Here is a 17,869-nt window from a genome sequence, read left to right as displayed (position 1 = left end):
AGCAGGAAACTCTCTTTATGACCCCCAGAGTATTTGTTTTTCCAACAGTTTCCCAGCTCAGCTTGAGATTCTCAAGAGCAGCAACAAAAAAAGTTTTCACTTTGCTCAAATTAGTTTTGACTGGTCCTGGGGTTCCCAAGGTGATAATTTAACACCTCATTAACAAGTGCATTATTAGAGGAAATTCAAATGAACCGATTTTAATGCTAATTGAATGTTTTCAACCTCAGCCTGCACAAGGAGTATTTATTCTCCCTTTTGAATACAACAGCAGCCTCCGCAAAGCGCTTCCATTTGTAGATCTACTGCTAACAATGGCAAGGTACAAGCTTCATTTATAAATATACTATAAGCTACTTTATATTCACTTCCAACTGATGTAATGCCGGCTATTCTATCACTACTGCTTACACTTTATACTTGCATGTATTTCTGTCTTGGGAAAGAAGAGGAGAATTTTACAAAGTGTCCAATTTGAAGAAACCTACGATTAGGCAGCTAATTGAACTACTGAGGTCTTATCTTCACTTGAGGGCCTAATTAACTACATGAAGGTTAAAGTACTAATTGCAGTCTTTTCTCCCCTACAATTTAAGCACACCAGGCTTAGTTTTGTTACCAGCATGCTTCTCCCTGTGCACATTAACAGTATGGCAATGGTCCTGTCTTCTCAACAGCTCAGGCTCAGTTCTCTGCCAACACAGGTGTATGCCCTTATTCCCTTTGGCTATAATGGGTTTCACTACCTTTTCTGATTTAACTGACTGAAGTTTGTTGCACGCTGCAATGGCAAGATCAGAAAACCTAGCTCTTCACAACTGAGATGCTCAGATGAGACAAAACCTGATCAAACTGTTGTGCAGTTACTGACTAGCCTTCAAAGGTTACTAATTTCCAATAGTTCAACAGCTGGGATGGCCTATGCAATTACCACCTTCATTGCTTGTGACATTTGAGTTATGTAGGATAATAATCTTTCATTTCTGTACAGTGTTCAAGACAACGTTCATCCAAAACTTAAGTGACATCTTGAGCAATGATGTTCATGACTTAATCTTTACATGCTATATGTATAATGCTGTATCTGGGTATGGGATATTCACCTCCTAAAACTGAGATGAAAGAGAGTAAACTTGTTATCAACATGTATAATTACTATTATTCAGTTAATCTCCATGAAAGGAAGTATTTCACATCTTTTAGAAGCAATTAACCCTGTTAGCTTTCGTTCAAACTTAAAACAGTCCAGGATTTGTGGCTCCCCTTCAGTTTTTAATACATGGGAGTGTGAACTAAGTTTCATCTCTGAAGGAGGTTATCCAGTCCCCAGACTGATTTCACTGCGTGTTTTGATTTGCCCACATCTCAGTCAGGTTACTTTATGATATTCTTTCACTTGCCCCCAGTGATGTTATCAGCGTAACAAACAGGCTGGGTCCTGAACACCAACAGTGCTAACAGAACTCCAGTTTCACAGGATATACGACTGGCTTTTATGCAAATGGCAAGGAAAGAAGCCAACTGGATTCCCAGTTCTAGCGAGATCGTAATAGCGAAAAATCCAGAAACTCAGCTGAACTCTGAACTGAACTCAAACTGAATCACTAAAGGTGAAAAATTCACCAAGACGCATCAAGTACTTAATATCATAAATCCCAACAATAGCTCATTTACCAGGACAAGCACCAAGCTGTCTCATTTTCCCTGCAGTCAATTTAAATAACCCAAACACCACATGAACAACAAGAATCAAGTGGCTGTACACTGCAAGTTTCCAGAACTCCATTTCAGGAATCAATTTGTCATCTTTGTGTGCACTATGACCCCCAAAAGTCTGCTTATTGTGTCTTTTTATTATTGTTGCTTAAAAAAAAAGCCTCTATCTACTAAAATATCTGAAGTTCATTCATGTTTGTGGCTGAACAGAAAAAGCGGCATCAACTGAACTGCTGACAACCATCTCCAACACTTGCTCATTAACAATTTCTACTGTGGTGACTCTGAACAGGAAAACAAGCCCCCAAAGTTTGCTTTAGCTGAAAGAAACCTTCCCCATTTCTCCTACTCGCCCTGCTATTCTATATATCAAAGCCAAATGTGATGATAAGTGTTATATCCATGTAATTGTCTCTGGAGCTCTCTGAAGACATTGTATGTGCTCATGATGTTCTTCACTTGAGGACACCTGTTCCTTTAAAAAAATTATCAAGTGATCCAAACCACATATGTTTTAAGACCACATGATGGTCTTCTAGCCAATTATGTGCAAAACAAGTAACACAAAGTAAAATAGGATAGACATACAGCATTGCGCAAATAATGCAGAGGAGTTCCAGAAGCAGTACAGTAAGCACCACTACCAAGAACTCATAACATGGCTCTGCTATTGCTTTGGTTGTTGGGAGTGGTTTTTGAAGTCTGGATGAAGGAACAAGTAATATACTTGTATTCATATGTAATTATATTCCCATAACTGTCTTCAGAGTGATTGAGGCTTGCTAGTCACTTATATACATAAACAGTACAGAGAGTTAACAGATTAGTTCAAACAGAAATCAAGACACAAGAAACCACTGTCCCAATTCCCGCAGCACATTTGTAACCTATCCATCTTATGTTCTCTGTAAGCAGCCATTCACCTTTTCATAGCATCTGTATTTTGTCCTTGCTGCCTCCTACTAAAAATTCCTATTTAGTCACTGGCAACTTGCTGGGAAGATCTGAAAGGAGATATGTACCTTTTAGTTATGTAAAGTTATTTAAAGTTTTAGTAACTGTAGTTACTGCCTTGTATTGTAAGTTTAGAGCCTCCAAATGTTTCATTAGATTTAGAAATAATCTGAAGAGGAGAGAATTAACTTATTCTTGCAAAATAATACACAAAAAAATCTCTTCCGTCCTCAAAAACTAATAGCTTCCTACTACTTATTCTGCAGCTACAGACCATCTCAATGTGAGTGCACAGTTTCCACAAAGGTTTGATGCAATGGAGAACAGCAGCTTTTACAAAGAGTGTGCAGTGAACAACAGAAGCAGGCTGACAAAGAAACCGCAAAGGCTCTTTTCAAGAAAGCATTCTTGAAGCCATTAGAAGATTTAGTTGTGCCCAAAAAACCAGGGTTGGGAGCTAGCCATCTACTGTTTTGATTCCAGTGCCAAGCCCTGTGCCCTTTTAAAACCATCGTCCTAGCTCAGTTTTGCTTTATCCATCAGTTCAGCTTAACTAATTTGAAAAAAATCAGTGATTTTTTTGTAATATAAAGTTGATTCAGAGGTGTTTACCAGTGACCCAGTTTAAAACTATTTCTCTACTTCCACAGTTAACAACTCCTACCAGCACCATTCTACTCCACATTTTCTCATAGTCAAACCAACTGGAGGCAGTGACCCTCCAGAGCCCTACCCATAATTCTACAGAATCCAAGCTAGCTTTTCAGACAAAGCTTTAAACAAAGAAAAAAAAAAACAACTTTGTCATACTATCACTAAGCAGCTGCTCAATTCACCCAATTGAACTTTTGCCAACTTTATCCACAGAAAGGGCCTACAAAGTAGTATTATCTCTAAAGCCATAAGGCAATTAAAAAATGCATGACTGGGAAACAGTACTGCTCAGAAAATGAACAGAGAAGTATGTAGATCATTCTATCAGGTGTTTATTCTAGCTGAAGGCTGACTTACTAGCTAAGCATCCAACACTTTCACAAGACCTGTAGCTGAGATATCCTGGGTATGAACAGACAGGACTTTGTCTATGCAGCTATTACATTCAGCACTTCCAAGAAGTGCTATGGTTTGTAAAGAAATTGTACGTACAGAAGCTTTTTTGAAATGACACAGCTTTCAAACACCAAGACGACTACTTTTCTCAACAAAAATAGAGGTTACGAATTCTGATACTGCTTGGCACCAAATTAGCAGGATGTAGCCTGACGTACATTTTAAGCAACACTACAAAAAAAAAAAACAAAACAAAAAAACCTTTTTGAGTTTATTTTTTTGCCAAATTAGTTCCTGATCTGGTTCACCTTTCAGCTCTGATGGATTTTGTTAGCATAACAGCAGGAGAACAGTCTGGAGTAGGATTTGCATCCATTCGCCAGGCTTGAACAAATATCATGCTGTAGCCTCAGAAAAAGGCCAAAAATGCCCGAGTTTGAATACTGCAAACAGAAATCAGCTACACATTCCTTGCTTCCCGCTTCATTAAGCAAAACAGATACTGGAAGAAACCCAAAACAAGCAACGCCTGAGTAGACCACAGACTGCTGGCAAATCATCAGCTAGAAAGAGCTCAGTCATTTTTAAGCCAACAGGAAGACCCAGCCCTTTTGCACAACTTTTCATGTAGCAGAAGTTTTGTTAGCATCTGTTCTTGAGACCAGCACCGGGGACAACTCTTGGCTAGCACAGGTATCTCACACAGACCTGTGTTCAAGAACTGTGTTCAAGAACTTGTGTTCAAGACTCAGTGCTAGAACAGATACGGCTGCTGACTTTATTTGCCTCAGTGATAACCTCTCTGTTGAGCAACCACCAACACCAATTGCTGGCACTTAGCTCTGTTCTCAGATAACATAAGCAAACTGAATGAAACTTCCTAGAACAGAAAACTTCAGTAATTTCACCACCAGGCTTTTTCACTGATAGGTTAGCTGTCAGATGACCCATGTTCAAAAGCAAATACAGTTCTTCAGTCCACACCACCACCTCGTGGCCAGATGCCTAAAACTCCCATAACTATGCTCTGCAGTCTGAATTCTGTGAGCTTCTGAACCAAATGCCACTGACAGATCCCCAGCAAACTACACTATTATCCTTATATGAGCTGCTCACAACTTTTTAATTACCTGTGAAGAGGGAAAAGTATCTTACATACGAAGTGCTGTACTGTTTAAGTTTCAAGGTAGATTATGTACCACAAGTGCCAAGTTAGTTACTTCATGCTATAACTGAAAGAAGCTGCTAGCTACTAGGCAAATTAGATGTGAGAATTTGTGGGTTTAACTTCTTTGAATGCACTGAGACTAGTACAGATTTCCCATTTCTTACTTTCATAATGAAGAAGACAAAGATGCTAAATTTCTTCCGCAGTGCATTAAGTCTACTGATCTTAAGAACTGCCTCTAGCTTCCCAAGTAAAAAGGGATTTAAGAAATAGTCCCATATTTACTTCAACTGAGGTGCAAACATCAAATTATACTAGAGATTAAAATCAAAAGCATTGCTCCTGCAGTCACCAGCACACAAGACTGTAAAATATAAGCAGCAAAATACTCTGAAAGCCATCTAAAAAGTGGGGGCAAATAACAAAAGACAGAAGAGGGAAGAGAATGGAGAAGAGCTAGACACAAAACAAAAACCAATACAAGACAATACTGCATCTTATCTAAGGCTAAGATTACTTACCTCTAGCTGGAAATTTCTTATGTTATTAGGCTGATCTGCCAAGTAGACTAGTAAATTGGTTTATTCCAGGTCTACATGTACTAAGAGACAATTATGGATGTGTCCACTGAATGAGTCACATGTCAAACTCTGTTTAGCCTTCCACTTCCACATGCTTAGTGTTAGAAAGACTCACCGACAATTGTACCATCTTCACCCATAATGCACTTCACAGAGGTGATGATTTGCTCCACAACAGGAGGTGACATTGATGTTGCATACACAGCACTGTGAGAGTACGTTCTGAGGTAATCAATCAGCTCCTAGCAAAACACAGGAGGCATCAGACATTGCCTTTCGAGCACTCTCAGAAATGCTTTATTGTCATGTCTTAATCACACAATAAAACAGGCCACCACAGGAAATCTCTTTCAGAATGTCATAGGAGAGAACAGGTATCTCAAAAGATTGATTTTACGGTACAAGTACTAAAGAGTTGAAAAGCAAACAGCAGGGACGTAACAACCCATAATTATGTCACGTGGCAAGAATGTGCATTGACCAGGGACAAATGCCTACAACAGACTTTTTTAGCTAATACCACCAGTACTGGATTGTAACAAGGTGTTTGCATTACTCAAGCTGTGAGCACGCTGTGTTTCCAAAGTGTTTTTTATAAGAATGCGAGTATAAAGCAAATGAGACAGTGGGGAGCACAATCCACAGATGCTTATGTATCATGTTCAATATAATTATTTCCCTACAAGTCACAAACAGGGGACTAGGCCACAAAATATCTTCTCCCATTTATCAGCACTACATAAATAAAGCAGTGGCTGTAATTTAAGAGTGAAAAAACCTCAGCCTACCTTTCCTGCACTTGCCAGTGAACCCACTTGCTACATTTGTTAGAGGACAAACGCATGTCACATAGGAGCATAGGACCAACACACAATAAATCTAGGCTGTTTGTTGTTAACTGTAATAAAGCCACTCTAAAATACCCAGACTACTCCAGTAAAACATTATGAACACCAGCATGAATGCCAGGCCAGATTCTGTCTTCTGCAACCATAAAATAATAATGGCCCTGTAGAAAGCACAAGCTGGGAACATATTATCTCTTTTATGTTGCTATCTGCGTGGAGTCAGAATGAAATGAAAGGAAGTTGTAAAGGGACTTTGAAATAAACTAGACAGGAAGATTTAAGACCTCTTGCCTCTGAAGCAGTCCCTCAAACAGTAGTAAAACCCTGCTGAGGACTCTCAGCTGCTTCATCTTATGTGAAGGGAATTAATCTCACTAGCTCAGTACCTTTGGAAAAAGATAATAATATGGTAGCTTTTCTCTTTTGAAGATGTCAGAGTAATTTTAATCTAACTGTAATAAGCTCCTAAAGAGGAATATCTGCAAACCCCATCTTCATTTGGATGGGCTGAAGTAATAGTCACTAGTAATATCTAAAAATTATTGCCCTGATAGGAAAATGGTAGAAATTTACTTTTAAATAAAGCTTAGAAGCCTGATCTGTGAGATACATTTGAGGATAGGAGAAAGAGGAAACATGCAATTGTCTATACCATCACTCCCTAAAGGAGGAGTTTGGCAAGGGCAACACTTTTGCAGTACTTTACAATAGAAGAGAGTCAGCAGCAAAAAACAAAACACCCACAAACAATCATCCTCCCACCCCACCAAAAAAGAGAAGAAGTGTCTTTTTAGAAAGCAAACTGTTTTAAGTCCAGAGGGAATCAATTCTACCATGCCAACCTAAGGGGATTTTTCTCCAAACAGGCTGAAAAATACCAGTTTTTGACATTCCTCCTGTAAGTCTCATTAAAAGTAATACTGAGAAATACCTGCTTTCCTGGTTCCTAGTAGTTCCTAAGAAATTATACCACTACTGTGCCTTCTGTAAAGTGAAATCATTGCTGACCATGCGAGAACTCTATGAGGTATTTCACTAGACTAGACTCTTTTACACTGCACAAACTTTCACTGTATTAGACAGTACGTAAAATTATGAAACAAATGGACTATCAGGGGATTTGAGAAACAGATCAAATTTTAAATGCTTAGTGAAGGACTTCACCACCAGCCTGAAACAGCCATAAGATTCCCAGATTTTTACCTTCTTGCCCCCAATGTATCCTCCAGCAGCTCCAAAACTTTTGGTGAATGTTCCCATCATAATATCCACATCTTCTGGATTGAGTCCAAAATAGTCCACTACGCCCCGGCCACTGGGACCCAAGGCACCTATGCTATGAGCCTCATCAAGGTACAGGTAAGATTTATACTTCTTCTTAAGGGCAATCACTTCAGGCAAACGGACTATGGATCCCTCCATACTGTTGAAAAACAGAAATTCACTGTAAGTTGATTTAATGGCTGGGGCCGCTTTACAGAGCCTAAAGTCTCTAATCTTTCTTTTCTTGACTCTTTCAGTACTATGAACACAAAATTTGCTAGATGCATCATGTTCTGCAGAGAGAGGAAAGGTCCTCCTTGCACCCAGGTCCAGATTCTTCAACCTATTTAACACTTCTGGGGTGCTGACATACAGACCAAGTAGTAGCAGCAACAGTGAGTTAAAGCAAAGGAATCTGCTCTGTGACATTTTTATAAATGATCTCATTTTTACTTCCACCCTAATGTCAGTATTCTGATGACATCTACTTACCTGTTGTTTTTAAGAACTGACTAGGCTTTCATTAGTAGCACTCAAAAATGCCTCATTTAGTGCTGAAATTAATATTTAAAACTATAATTTAAATGACTAACAGAGCTAAGCCTACTACATGCTCTCACTCTTAGCAGAAACATTCAATTTGTGCAGTTCCATTTACACTAGCATTATCTAGTGAGCACAGAAAGAACGGAATGGACAAATTAAGACCTCAGCTCTGACGTAAATAATCAGTTTAGGTTAATTAATTTTTACCATCTAATCAAGATGTGGGAAGCATTGTGATAACACCAGTTATCACAATATTTCCCACAGTGCAGTACAGTACTAGCAACAGAAAGTCGAGGATGTGAGACATACATAGCGCAATTTAATTCCCAGATGAGATTAACAAAGTAGCTATGAAGTGACAATATTCATAACTTGATTTGGCAAAGGACCCCAAAAACTAAGCAGCTAGATCTCATGTGGAGGGTAGTAGGAATATAAAGAATAATTTGTACCTGTATATTCCTTCCACCAAGATAAGAATTTTTTTCCAGGGCCTCCGTGTACGAGGTTGCCCATGCACAATAGCATCTTTGAGCAGCTTCTCCAGGCTTTGCATATCTGCACCAGAAATTACTGTTAAATGGTACCAAAACAGCAACTAGCCTGAACTTTGACATAACTAAAGACAGCAATATTCCAGAAACACACAAATTGCTCCAGTGTGGAGAACAGCCTGTACCTAAGTCAATAAGCATGGGCTCCATCTAGCTGTGGGCCCACAGATGAGATTAAAGGGAATGGGTGACTGTATGAACTCTAAGGAAGAATTTCCTCATACTAAAGCTAAAAGCAGAAGTTAGAACATTAGGCACAAACAGAAAACAGGGGAAAAAGAAGAGGGGTGGGGAGAAAGAAAAAAAGGGGAGTAAGCATGTCCTTGTGGATAGAAATAACTCAAAAAAGAACAAGGAAGCTCAAGGATCAACTAAAGGTAAGTAGAAGATAAACCACAGCAAGTGCACTTTTTTATTATTTTGTTCAAAACTTATGGGACTGGAGGCATGAAACAGGAAGCTACCAGAAAACAACAACAAAAAAACCCAACAAACAAGAACAACCAGTGCAGGGAAGAGAACAGTGCTTGGCATGTATCAGAAACCAGACAGATGAAGTTGCTAGTAGCAATGTATTCTGAAACCTTACTACCTTTGGCCACAGACACTGATCCCAGGAAACCTGACTAGTATGAGCAAACAAATACACATGAAATCAGCCCTTAAAAAACAAACAATCTGAGGAAAGGAGTGGAGATGTGAGTAATCAGACCATAAAAGCTAAAGTGCTGAGCAAGAGACATATAAACATTTGAGTATGAAAAAGAACACAATCGATCATGAAAAGAAGATTGGTAGGCTAGGGCAGTTGTAGCAGTGAGAGAAGCTTGTGCACTAGAACTAGACCAGAAATTATATAGCAAAGTAGGTTAGTTAATAGATGGTTAAAAGGCAGCTGATGTTCAAAAAAAAGACAAAGATGAAAAACTCAGCAGTGGAGTCCCTGCCTCTCAAGGGAGAAAGGACAAGTTTAGTGCAATTGGGAAGAATGATGGAATATAAACTTCTGCTCTCGTGTCTGAAGATGGAAAGATGGGAACTAGGTCTGACCTTAATAAAAAGGACAAACTGCAGAATGAAGCAGGAAAACGATGGAAACATTGAACAATGTATTGAAGGGGGATTTTATTTTTTCCCCTCCCCATGATTTCTAAAAAGCAGAACATGAAGCCATTAACATCTCAGGAAGATGAAGTTAGACTAAGGCAGCAAACACTGTAACAAGAGTAAAACCATGAACACATATATAACTATGAACTGAGTATCATCTTGAGAGGCCAAGATCATTGCTTGCATTTTGCCTTCTGATTCTAATCTACTACTCTATTCTCTTTCACAGATCCCCACTATCTATACGGTTTCCAGAATATCCCCTCATCTTATCACTGATAGTTTGCACCCCATTCCCATAAATTGTTTCTTTTTCCTCATCACACCTGAGCCCTTGAGATTTTCTCACATCTAAAGGTGTATCTATCACCAGTGTTCCCTGAAAGTCTGGAACTGGATGCAATGTTCAGAAGCATATCTATAGTAATGCAGAAGTTTAATGCAAAGCTTTTGTGATCTTGCCCATCAAGTTTTATGATGAATTAAGAAAAACAGACTAATAATAATAAAAATCACTGAATGTTACAGTAAGGTCTATACTTCTGTAAAAAAAAAAATCAAACAATAGAGAACAAGAAAGAGAACATAAAAGAAACAGTAAGCACAGCAGAGGATCCTCTATCAAGTAGGGCAAAGAAAGGAAAACAATTGCAGCCACCCAAGCTTTGTTGTCACCGCCAGACACTTCAAAGACAGCAAGAGTCACCATGATCTCAGGGACTGATACTATAAAAGAGTATTAGGAGCAGCTGAAGAATGAAAACAGTGACCTTACTAATTAAGGACAACCAGGTATTCTCAGTGGCAGCAGTAAGAGAAGGAAACCCTAAGCATTTTTAATTTGAAAGTTATTCTAAACTCTTCTGGAGGAAGCAGAAACTAGCAAAATGAAAATTCTGCATTACTTTTGAAACAAGTAATTACAAGTAATTTGGTGAAATTAATCTATTCTTCATATCCACAAATTCCTTTTGTATTACATTGTACCAATGCATGGCTGTCTAGTTCAGTCAGAACATCTACATTAGTAAGCTTTTGTTACTGTTGAAAATGTCAGCATCTGGTCCTAAAATTAAACTTCCTTATCGCCCAAGCTGTAACCTAGACCACTACAAGATTGCATTATTATGTGACACAGACTGTTAGAGTAGTCTAACCATGCTGAGCTATCCAAGTAACAAGAAGCCATGTTAAAACACTAGTTCCCCTAGACTTCGCAAATGGACAACATGTTCCTCTTCATATACACGAGATGTAGGCGAGAACAGCTTCAGGATAAAAGTGTTCTTAGCCAAGACTGAACATGCCAAAAACATCCAATTCCAGATGATTAAATTCTCAACAGCAGCAGTCTTCTGACCTTTCAGGTAGCCAACAACCGATTTTCTTGCATGAAATTGGATTTCCAACTATTAGAAGAGATTGTATCTGATCTACAGCACCTGCAGAAAGCCACAGTCCACCATCTGATACTTACTGTTGTGCTTAAAGATTCGAATAGTTGCTCCTGACAGTCTTGCTCCAAGCACTAGTGATGCATGATTCAGTTCATCACTCAAAATCAGACAGCCCTGAATTAGAAGGGGAAAGAAGATATTGAAAAGGTTATGTTTCACAGCCAAGCATATAGCACCTCACAGCTCTGAACTGCTTAGATATCATCTACAGAAAGAAAAAGAAATCCAATATAAATGCAGCTAGCCCAGGCAAGACTTGCTAAGAAAAAGTCTGCAGCCGCAGTATGGCAAATAAAACACACAATTGCTGTTAACTGAAAGAACCATTTAAGTTTCACTCTTCCCAGAAGTTCTGCAGCTGAGTCTACCTGAATATCTCATGCTGGCAATTAGTACTCATCTTCCTATGCACCCAGGGAAAAGAGCAGAGCAGCTTGCTGCAGTTCACGCAGTAAGCCTACAGTGCTGCTAAGAAACAGGCCACCGAAGCCCTAGATTAAAAGATCTTACAAAAGTTGCTCTATTTCTTACATTAGGAAATAACTATTGACTAAACCCATGTGTGCTCCGTGGTACGAAAGGAACTATTTTGCTGTAACAAACAGAATTCTTAAGTACTTTGTAGACAGAGGTAACATACAAGAGACAGGAAGTGGAGAACAAAATTGCAGAGTGAAATAGAGTTGTTTTCTGAAGCTATTAAACATTACATTGAATTTGTTTGCCTTTTGAAAAAAGGGAAGATAAATCCTTGGACAAATATCAACACAGGCTATGTCTGTTCTGAGGGCAGCAATGATTACAGGTCAGCAGCTGATACACCAAGTATTCAGTTACAGTTTTATCACTGTGGACTATGGGAATTAATACTGGGGGATTAGCTTGTAAGAGAGCAATAATATTTCTAACCAACCTCAGCAATTACTATGCAAATCTGCTGCAACTCCAGAAGTGACTAAGTTAAAAATCCAAAAGCATGTTAAGATGCTGAAGATTTGACACTAAAACACATGTTCATTCTGTGTTTCTCTATTAGCGACTGGTGGAGGGAAGAGTCAAGAACATCTCTGCAATGAGATTTATGAGAAAGGACTGTGAAAAGCACTGCCTACAGTTACACAAGGAGGTCTCACAGACAACAGGAGTATCTTCTCAGCAATAAAGAAAGTATTGCACTAGAGCTGCAATGTACCTAGAAATATGCTGCATCCTGGGAAAGCTCAAGACGGATTTTCCCCAGAAACCGCACTAAATCTCAAGTGCTCAAACTGCTGTTACTGTCTGTATTTCACAGGCTTTGAAGTACGGAGCATGGAAATTTCCAACTAGCATCTGCTCTTTGGAGCTACTATACCAGACAATGAGTAGGTATACAATGTCAGAGGGCATTGCTGTTAAACACTACCATTAACAAAACCTGAATAATCCAGTACTAGAACCATTCTTACATGGAAGTAGGAAGAGTGGTAGATTTAAAAAAAGAGGAAGAGATTAATAGCCTACACAGACCTTTCATGTAAAAATAATGATGAGCTCTTGGTAAAGAGATTTAACAAATCACTAAGCAGCCACTTGCATCCCTCTAACAGAAGAGGACACTGAATTAGACAGAAATTTAAAACTTAAGATGAAGAGTCTAGCATCATCTGCCACTAGAGAGAGGGAAAAGGATCAAAGAAGCCACTGATACAGTACAGTACTGATGATCGTATGTAACTGAGTGCTGCTACTACAATGGTAAGACTTCAGTTGCATGTATCAGCAAACTTACATTTGAGACAAGACCATCAACACTAACTGGAGATCACACTACTGGTATAGAGAAACACATGTCAGTGAAGATCAGATTTACCAATTCATCCCACAGAGTAGACATAGAAACTGAAGTGAATGCCACATTTTACCAGAGTGCTGCATACATGAATTGTGTAATTTCACTAACTATACATGGAAATTACTTTTCTTACATCCTTCAAGCTCCATTGCTCTAAATCCATTATGTAGCCTCTGTCAGTCCAGAGCCATGATGAAAAGCTGTGTGCTAAAGGCAGTACAGAATGCTGTTATTACCTAGTTACAGTAACTACATCTATGACACTTCAAAACAGGCAAGTTTCAGAGTCTATCTTAGCCTCAAAAGGTAGTCCTCAAATCTCACAATATCTGTGGTCCAGACTCAGCATACCTGGCAGCCAACAACTTGGCTGTCAACAGTGGGTCTTTCCTGCTGAAAACTGTCAGGTGCAGAAAGACATGGTTTTACTAATGCTTTAACAGTGTTAAAATACAACTTTCAGTGTACACCAACCATACCTGTTTTCAGCACCTGCTCAGCAGAAGCTGCTGTTAACAAGGGATAATGAATAAAGATCAACTAGGTAATGTTGATGAAGCTTTTGAATTCCTTTGCTGACAAGTGTTGATCAGATTACGGGGTACAGTTGGATCCTAGGATAGTCAAGTCATATTTGCTGCTATTAAAAGAGGATTTAGTAGCAACATAAACAAAGTACTCAAGGATTCCACAGAGCAAAAACAGAACAGGTGGTCCAGTACTACATATGCGCGAGTAATTTTATTGCAGTGGTTTCAGTTTTAAACTAATTAAGTTGCAACATAGGTACCCAGATGAGATGTGAATGATGATTAGCATTAGATCTTATCAGTGACTATCAAAGAAATTCCTTCTGGCCAAATGCAGATACCATTACATTAGATTTTACAAACTTAAAAAAAAAATTAATGTTCCAAGCAGCTTTGCATCTGAAAATGTATACAGGACATACAGAGAGATAAAATAAAATTAAAATTAAAAAACAAACAAAAAAAAACCCAAAACAAAACAAAAAAAAAAGACAGCCCAAGAGTATCATCAAGCATAGGAGTCTCTGGGCTTTACTGAGGATTTTATCAATCATTGCCAAACAGACTGTGCACGCACAGACAATTGTGTACTGGGTGGTGCCAGAACGCAGGATTTATGCGAGTCCTTATTCGCAGACAAAGAAGAACTCAAAAGTGCAGTGAGAAGCAACTTCAGGCACCCAAAAAAAAAACCACCCCAAGCCTGACTATTTAGTGAATGTTCTGACCTGCTAAGTGGTTCTTCTGACAAGAACTCTTCTTCAGAAGAGTGCATTTTCTGTTTGAAGTATTCACCTCAGTATAAGGGCACTTCTAGTGTTATGAGGCAGAAGCTTCTTACTACTTCAGTGCACCAAAACCAAGTATGCTCATTACCAACATAGTATAGACTGCTGTACCCATGTACGAAAAGAGGTAGTTTTGTAAACATGCAAGTTAACGTGCATGAAAACAGGTATGTTATATACCTTGGTATTTACTGTTCAGAATCTCTCAAATGGCTGTAAAACCTTTTAAAATTCAAATGTGAAAACTAAGGAGCTGAGTAAGGCATCTCAAGGGTATTATCAGAAGGTATTAAATACATACAGTGTGATGCTCATACACTGAATTTCTCTCTGGCATCTGACCCAAACATCTTTCATTATGGAAAGGATTTGATATTTAAAAATTAATAGACCAAATGTAAAAAGGCAATATGTAAACAGTGCTGCTTCACAGTTACAAATAAAATAGCATAGTGGTAACACACTACAGTTAGTCAAGAAGAGATTCACCAGGAAAAGTTGCCAGGAAGAACAAGGCAGCAATTTCATAATCCGTACATATCACAAGTTGAAAAACTTACAAAGTGATCACAGGAAGTGGGAAAATAAATAAATGGAATAAAGGGAAAAGTATTCATTACACAGGGACAAAGAGTTGAAATAGGCTAGCAGCATTATGTTAACAGTGAATCATTTTCAAAAGAGGAAAAATCCTTTACTCACCCTATTCTACTCTCAAGCAGGAGCTATGAGAACACATACTTTGCATCAGAAAATGCAAAGAGCTCTCTCAGTTTCATTCTCCAATAGCTACAAAACCCATAGTCTGAGGTACAGGATGGTGCTGCTTAGTGTACTGTTTTATGGCAATGTGCAATTGCAGCCCAGAAATCAAACCATATCCTGGGTTGCATAAAAAAAAAAAACAAACAAACACATGACCATCAGGTTGAAGAAAGTGATTCTCCCCCTCTACTCTGCTCTAATGAGACCCCACCTGGAGCACTGTGTTCAGTTCTGGGGCCTCCAACATTATAAGGATGTGAAGCTGTTGGACTGGGTCCAGAGGAGGGCTACAAAGATGATCAGAGGGCTGGAGCACCTCTCCAATGAAGACAGGCTGAAAGGGTTGTGTTTGTTCAGCCTGGAGAAAAAAAGGTTCTAGGGAGATCTCATAGCAGCCTTCCAAGTACCAAGTGCCGACAAGAAAGCTGTAGAGGGACTTTTAACATGGGCATGTAGTGACAGAACAATGTTGCATGGCTTTAAATTGCAAGGGGGCCGCTTCTGATTAGATATTAGGAAGACATTCTTCACTATGAGGCTGGTGAGGCCCTGGAAGCGGTTGCCCAGGGAAGTTGCAGCTGCCCCATCCCTGGCAGTATTCAAGGCCAGGTTGGATGGGGCTTTGAGTAACCTGGTCTAGAGGAAGGTGTCCCTGCCAACGGCAGGGGGGTTGAAACTCGATAATCTTTAAGGTCACTTAAAACCCAAACCATTCCATAATTCTATGGAGCACGTAGTAGGCATCATCAGTCTTTAAATCTGACCTTGCTTCTCTCAAACAGCTTTTCTACTAGGATTTTGGTCCTCCAAGGAAAGGATTTTTCAGCTATCAAAGATAATAAATTCTGTATGCACCAACATGCAATCCAGCTTATCTGTGTCTCACTGACACTTTTCTTAGTGTCTCAAGAGGATCAAAATACCTTCAGCCAATCAGTCTGTTCATCAGCCACCATTTCATACACTAATGAGTAGCCTGAGGAAGCAAGCCTTAACATGCTAGGCTGTCTCCCAGAAAAAGAGCAAGAGCTGGACTGCTACTGGTCCCACGATGCTACTTCCTAGAAGGATTTTTGTAAAGATTAGAGATGCATACTGTGACCTACAGTTTCCATAGAGAATATCTGCAGGGGTTGCCACTGAAGAAAAACAAAACCAAACAAGTAGCTTTTAGAGAAGTCCAACCAGCAGAGTCTTTGTTAGATAAGCTTTTGTCAGTGACTTAAGCCATACCTTGCCAACTAAAGCAGGAATGTTCATGGAGTTGGTTGCAAACCCCATTCCATATGCCATTGCAGATTCCACACCTAGGAACCTGGCAACTAGCTTTTCCAGCTCCTCATGTTTGTCCAAGTTTCCTGCACATAAAACAAATGAGAAACTCAGGAGCGAGAAGCTTTCATTATTACTATAAGATTACAGCACGAAGAATTTCCACCAACCCTGCTGCTCTTTAAGGGATCACAAGAGAATACTGGTGGATGGGAGGAGGCAGGGATGGAAGAAAATTTAAGCGAGCCAACTGCTGTGCCATGTAAACTAAACCCAGCAAGTCAATAAAGTTATAGCCACTTTATCAATTAGTCTCAAGTTCAAAAGCTGGAACAAGTAATGTTTCAAAGACCTGCAATCAGATTACAGGCAATCAGGGAACATTCTTTCCTGCTCCAACTTACCCATCTCCTGCCTAGAGCTGCACACTCCAGCTCCATACTGGGACAGAACTTTAGCTGCTGCTTCTTGGCAAGTCCCAGTGTTCTGTGCAAATCCAAGGTAGTTGTAGGAACCCATATTAATGATGTCCTTTATCACCCTCCCTGTGTACCTGTATTTTAAGGACACCACAAGTTAGGCCACTCATCATTAAAAAAAAATTTACACCGGAAGATTCTTATTTCAGTTTCCTAGAACATACACTGAAATGTTAAAAATCAGTAGAACCAAGCATTAAATTATTTCAGTACTGCCTCTCATAAAACTGAAAATATCAGTGAAAGAGATGCTTCCCCTATCTTATGGTCTCAAACTAGTTCCCAGAAGGGTCTTCCTTAAAGGTGAATTTGTTATTGTGCAGAAAATTGCCTGAGGCTTCTCAAACAACTTGTTGTTTCTCTGATAAATCCCCTCCATTCCAGAAACATACAACTTACTCTTCAATAACTGTCATGGTTTGAGAATGTTTTGAGGGTGTTTTTTGTTCAAGGTTTTTTCCAGCCAGGTGGAGGAGGGGAGTCCGGGAGGAAGGAGAGACAGGACACCTGACCCAGGCTAGTCAATGAGGTATTCCATACCATAGCACGTGATGCCCAGGATGCATACTGGGAAAGAGAAAGCTGGAGGGAGGGAGCTCTGGAGAAAAATGGAGGAGGGAGCACATGGTGCTCGGCCGGGCAGGGTGGAGTGAGTTATGGGTCGGTGGCTGGTGGGGTGTTGTATTCTTTTCACTTGCTGTTTGCTGTATCATTATTATTTGTAGTAGTAAATGGCAGTAGGGGTTTTGTGTTATGCCTTAGCAATTAAACCGTTCTTATCTCAATCCGTGGGGGCTACATTCTTTGGATTCTCCTTCCTAACTCTCAGGGAGTTGGGGGACTTGGTTTAAACCACGACAATAACAAAACAAGATCTCTGTATCAATTAACTTGGCACCCCCTCAAGCAGGATATCCTTTAGCCACAGAAAGGAAACACATCTGACACTGC

At 39.5% G+C, this 17,869-nt stretch overlaps 1 protein-coding gene across 1 annotated transcript in view; it reads right to left on the bottom strand.

The window, feature by feature from the left end:
• Positions 1–17,869, bottom strand: part of SPTLC2 (serine palmitoyltransferase long chain base subunit 2) — an 83,587-nt gene that overhangs the window by 41,067 nt on the left and 24,651 nt on the right. Inside the window, exons 4-9 of the mRNA XM_034061854.1 lie at positions 16,844–16,992; positions 16,401–16,525; positions 11,271–11,364; positions 8,582–8,687; positions 7,521–7,740; positions 5,585–5,711 (exon numbers count right to left, since the gene is read on the bottom strand). Coding sequence (XP_033917745.1) covers positions 5,585–5,711; positions 7,521–7,740; positions 8,582–8,687; positions 11,271–11,364; positions 16,401–16,525; positions 16,844–16,992 — 821 coding nt within the window. The remainder of the gene's footprint in view (positions 1–5,584; positions 5,712–7,520; positions 7,741–8,581; positions 8,688–11,270; positions 11,365–16,400; positions 16,526–16,843; positions 16,993–17,869) is intronic.

Source organism: Melopsittacus undulatus, chromosome 4, assembly GCF_012275295.1.
Source record: "Melopsittacus undulatus isolate bMelUnd1 chromosome 4, bMelUnd1.mat.Z, whole genome shotgun sequence".
Lineage (NCBI taxonomy): Eukaryota > Metazoa > Chordata > Aves > Psittaciformes > Psittaculidae > Melopsittacus > Melopsittacus undulatus.
Note: the sequence above shows the minus strand (reverse complement) of the source record. Positions and strands in the feature narration are given on the sequence as shown.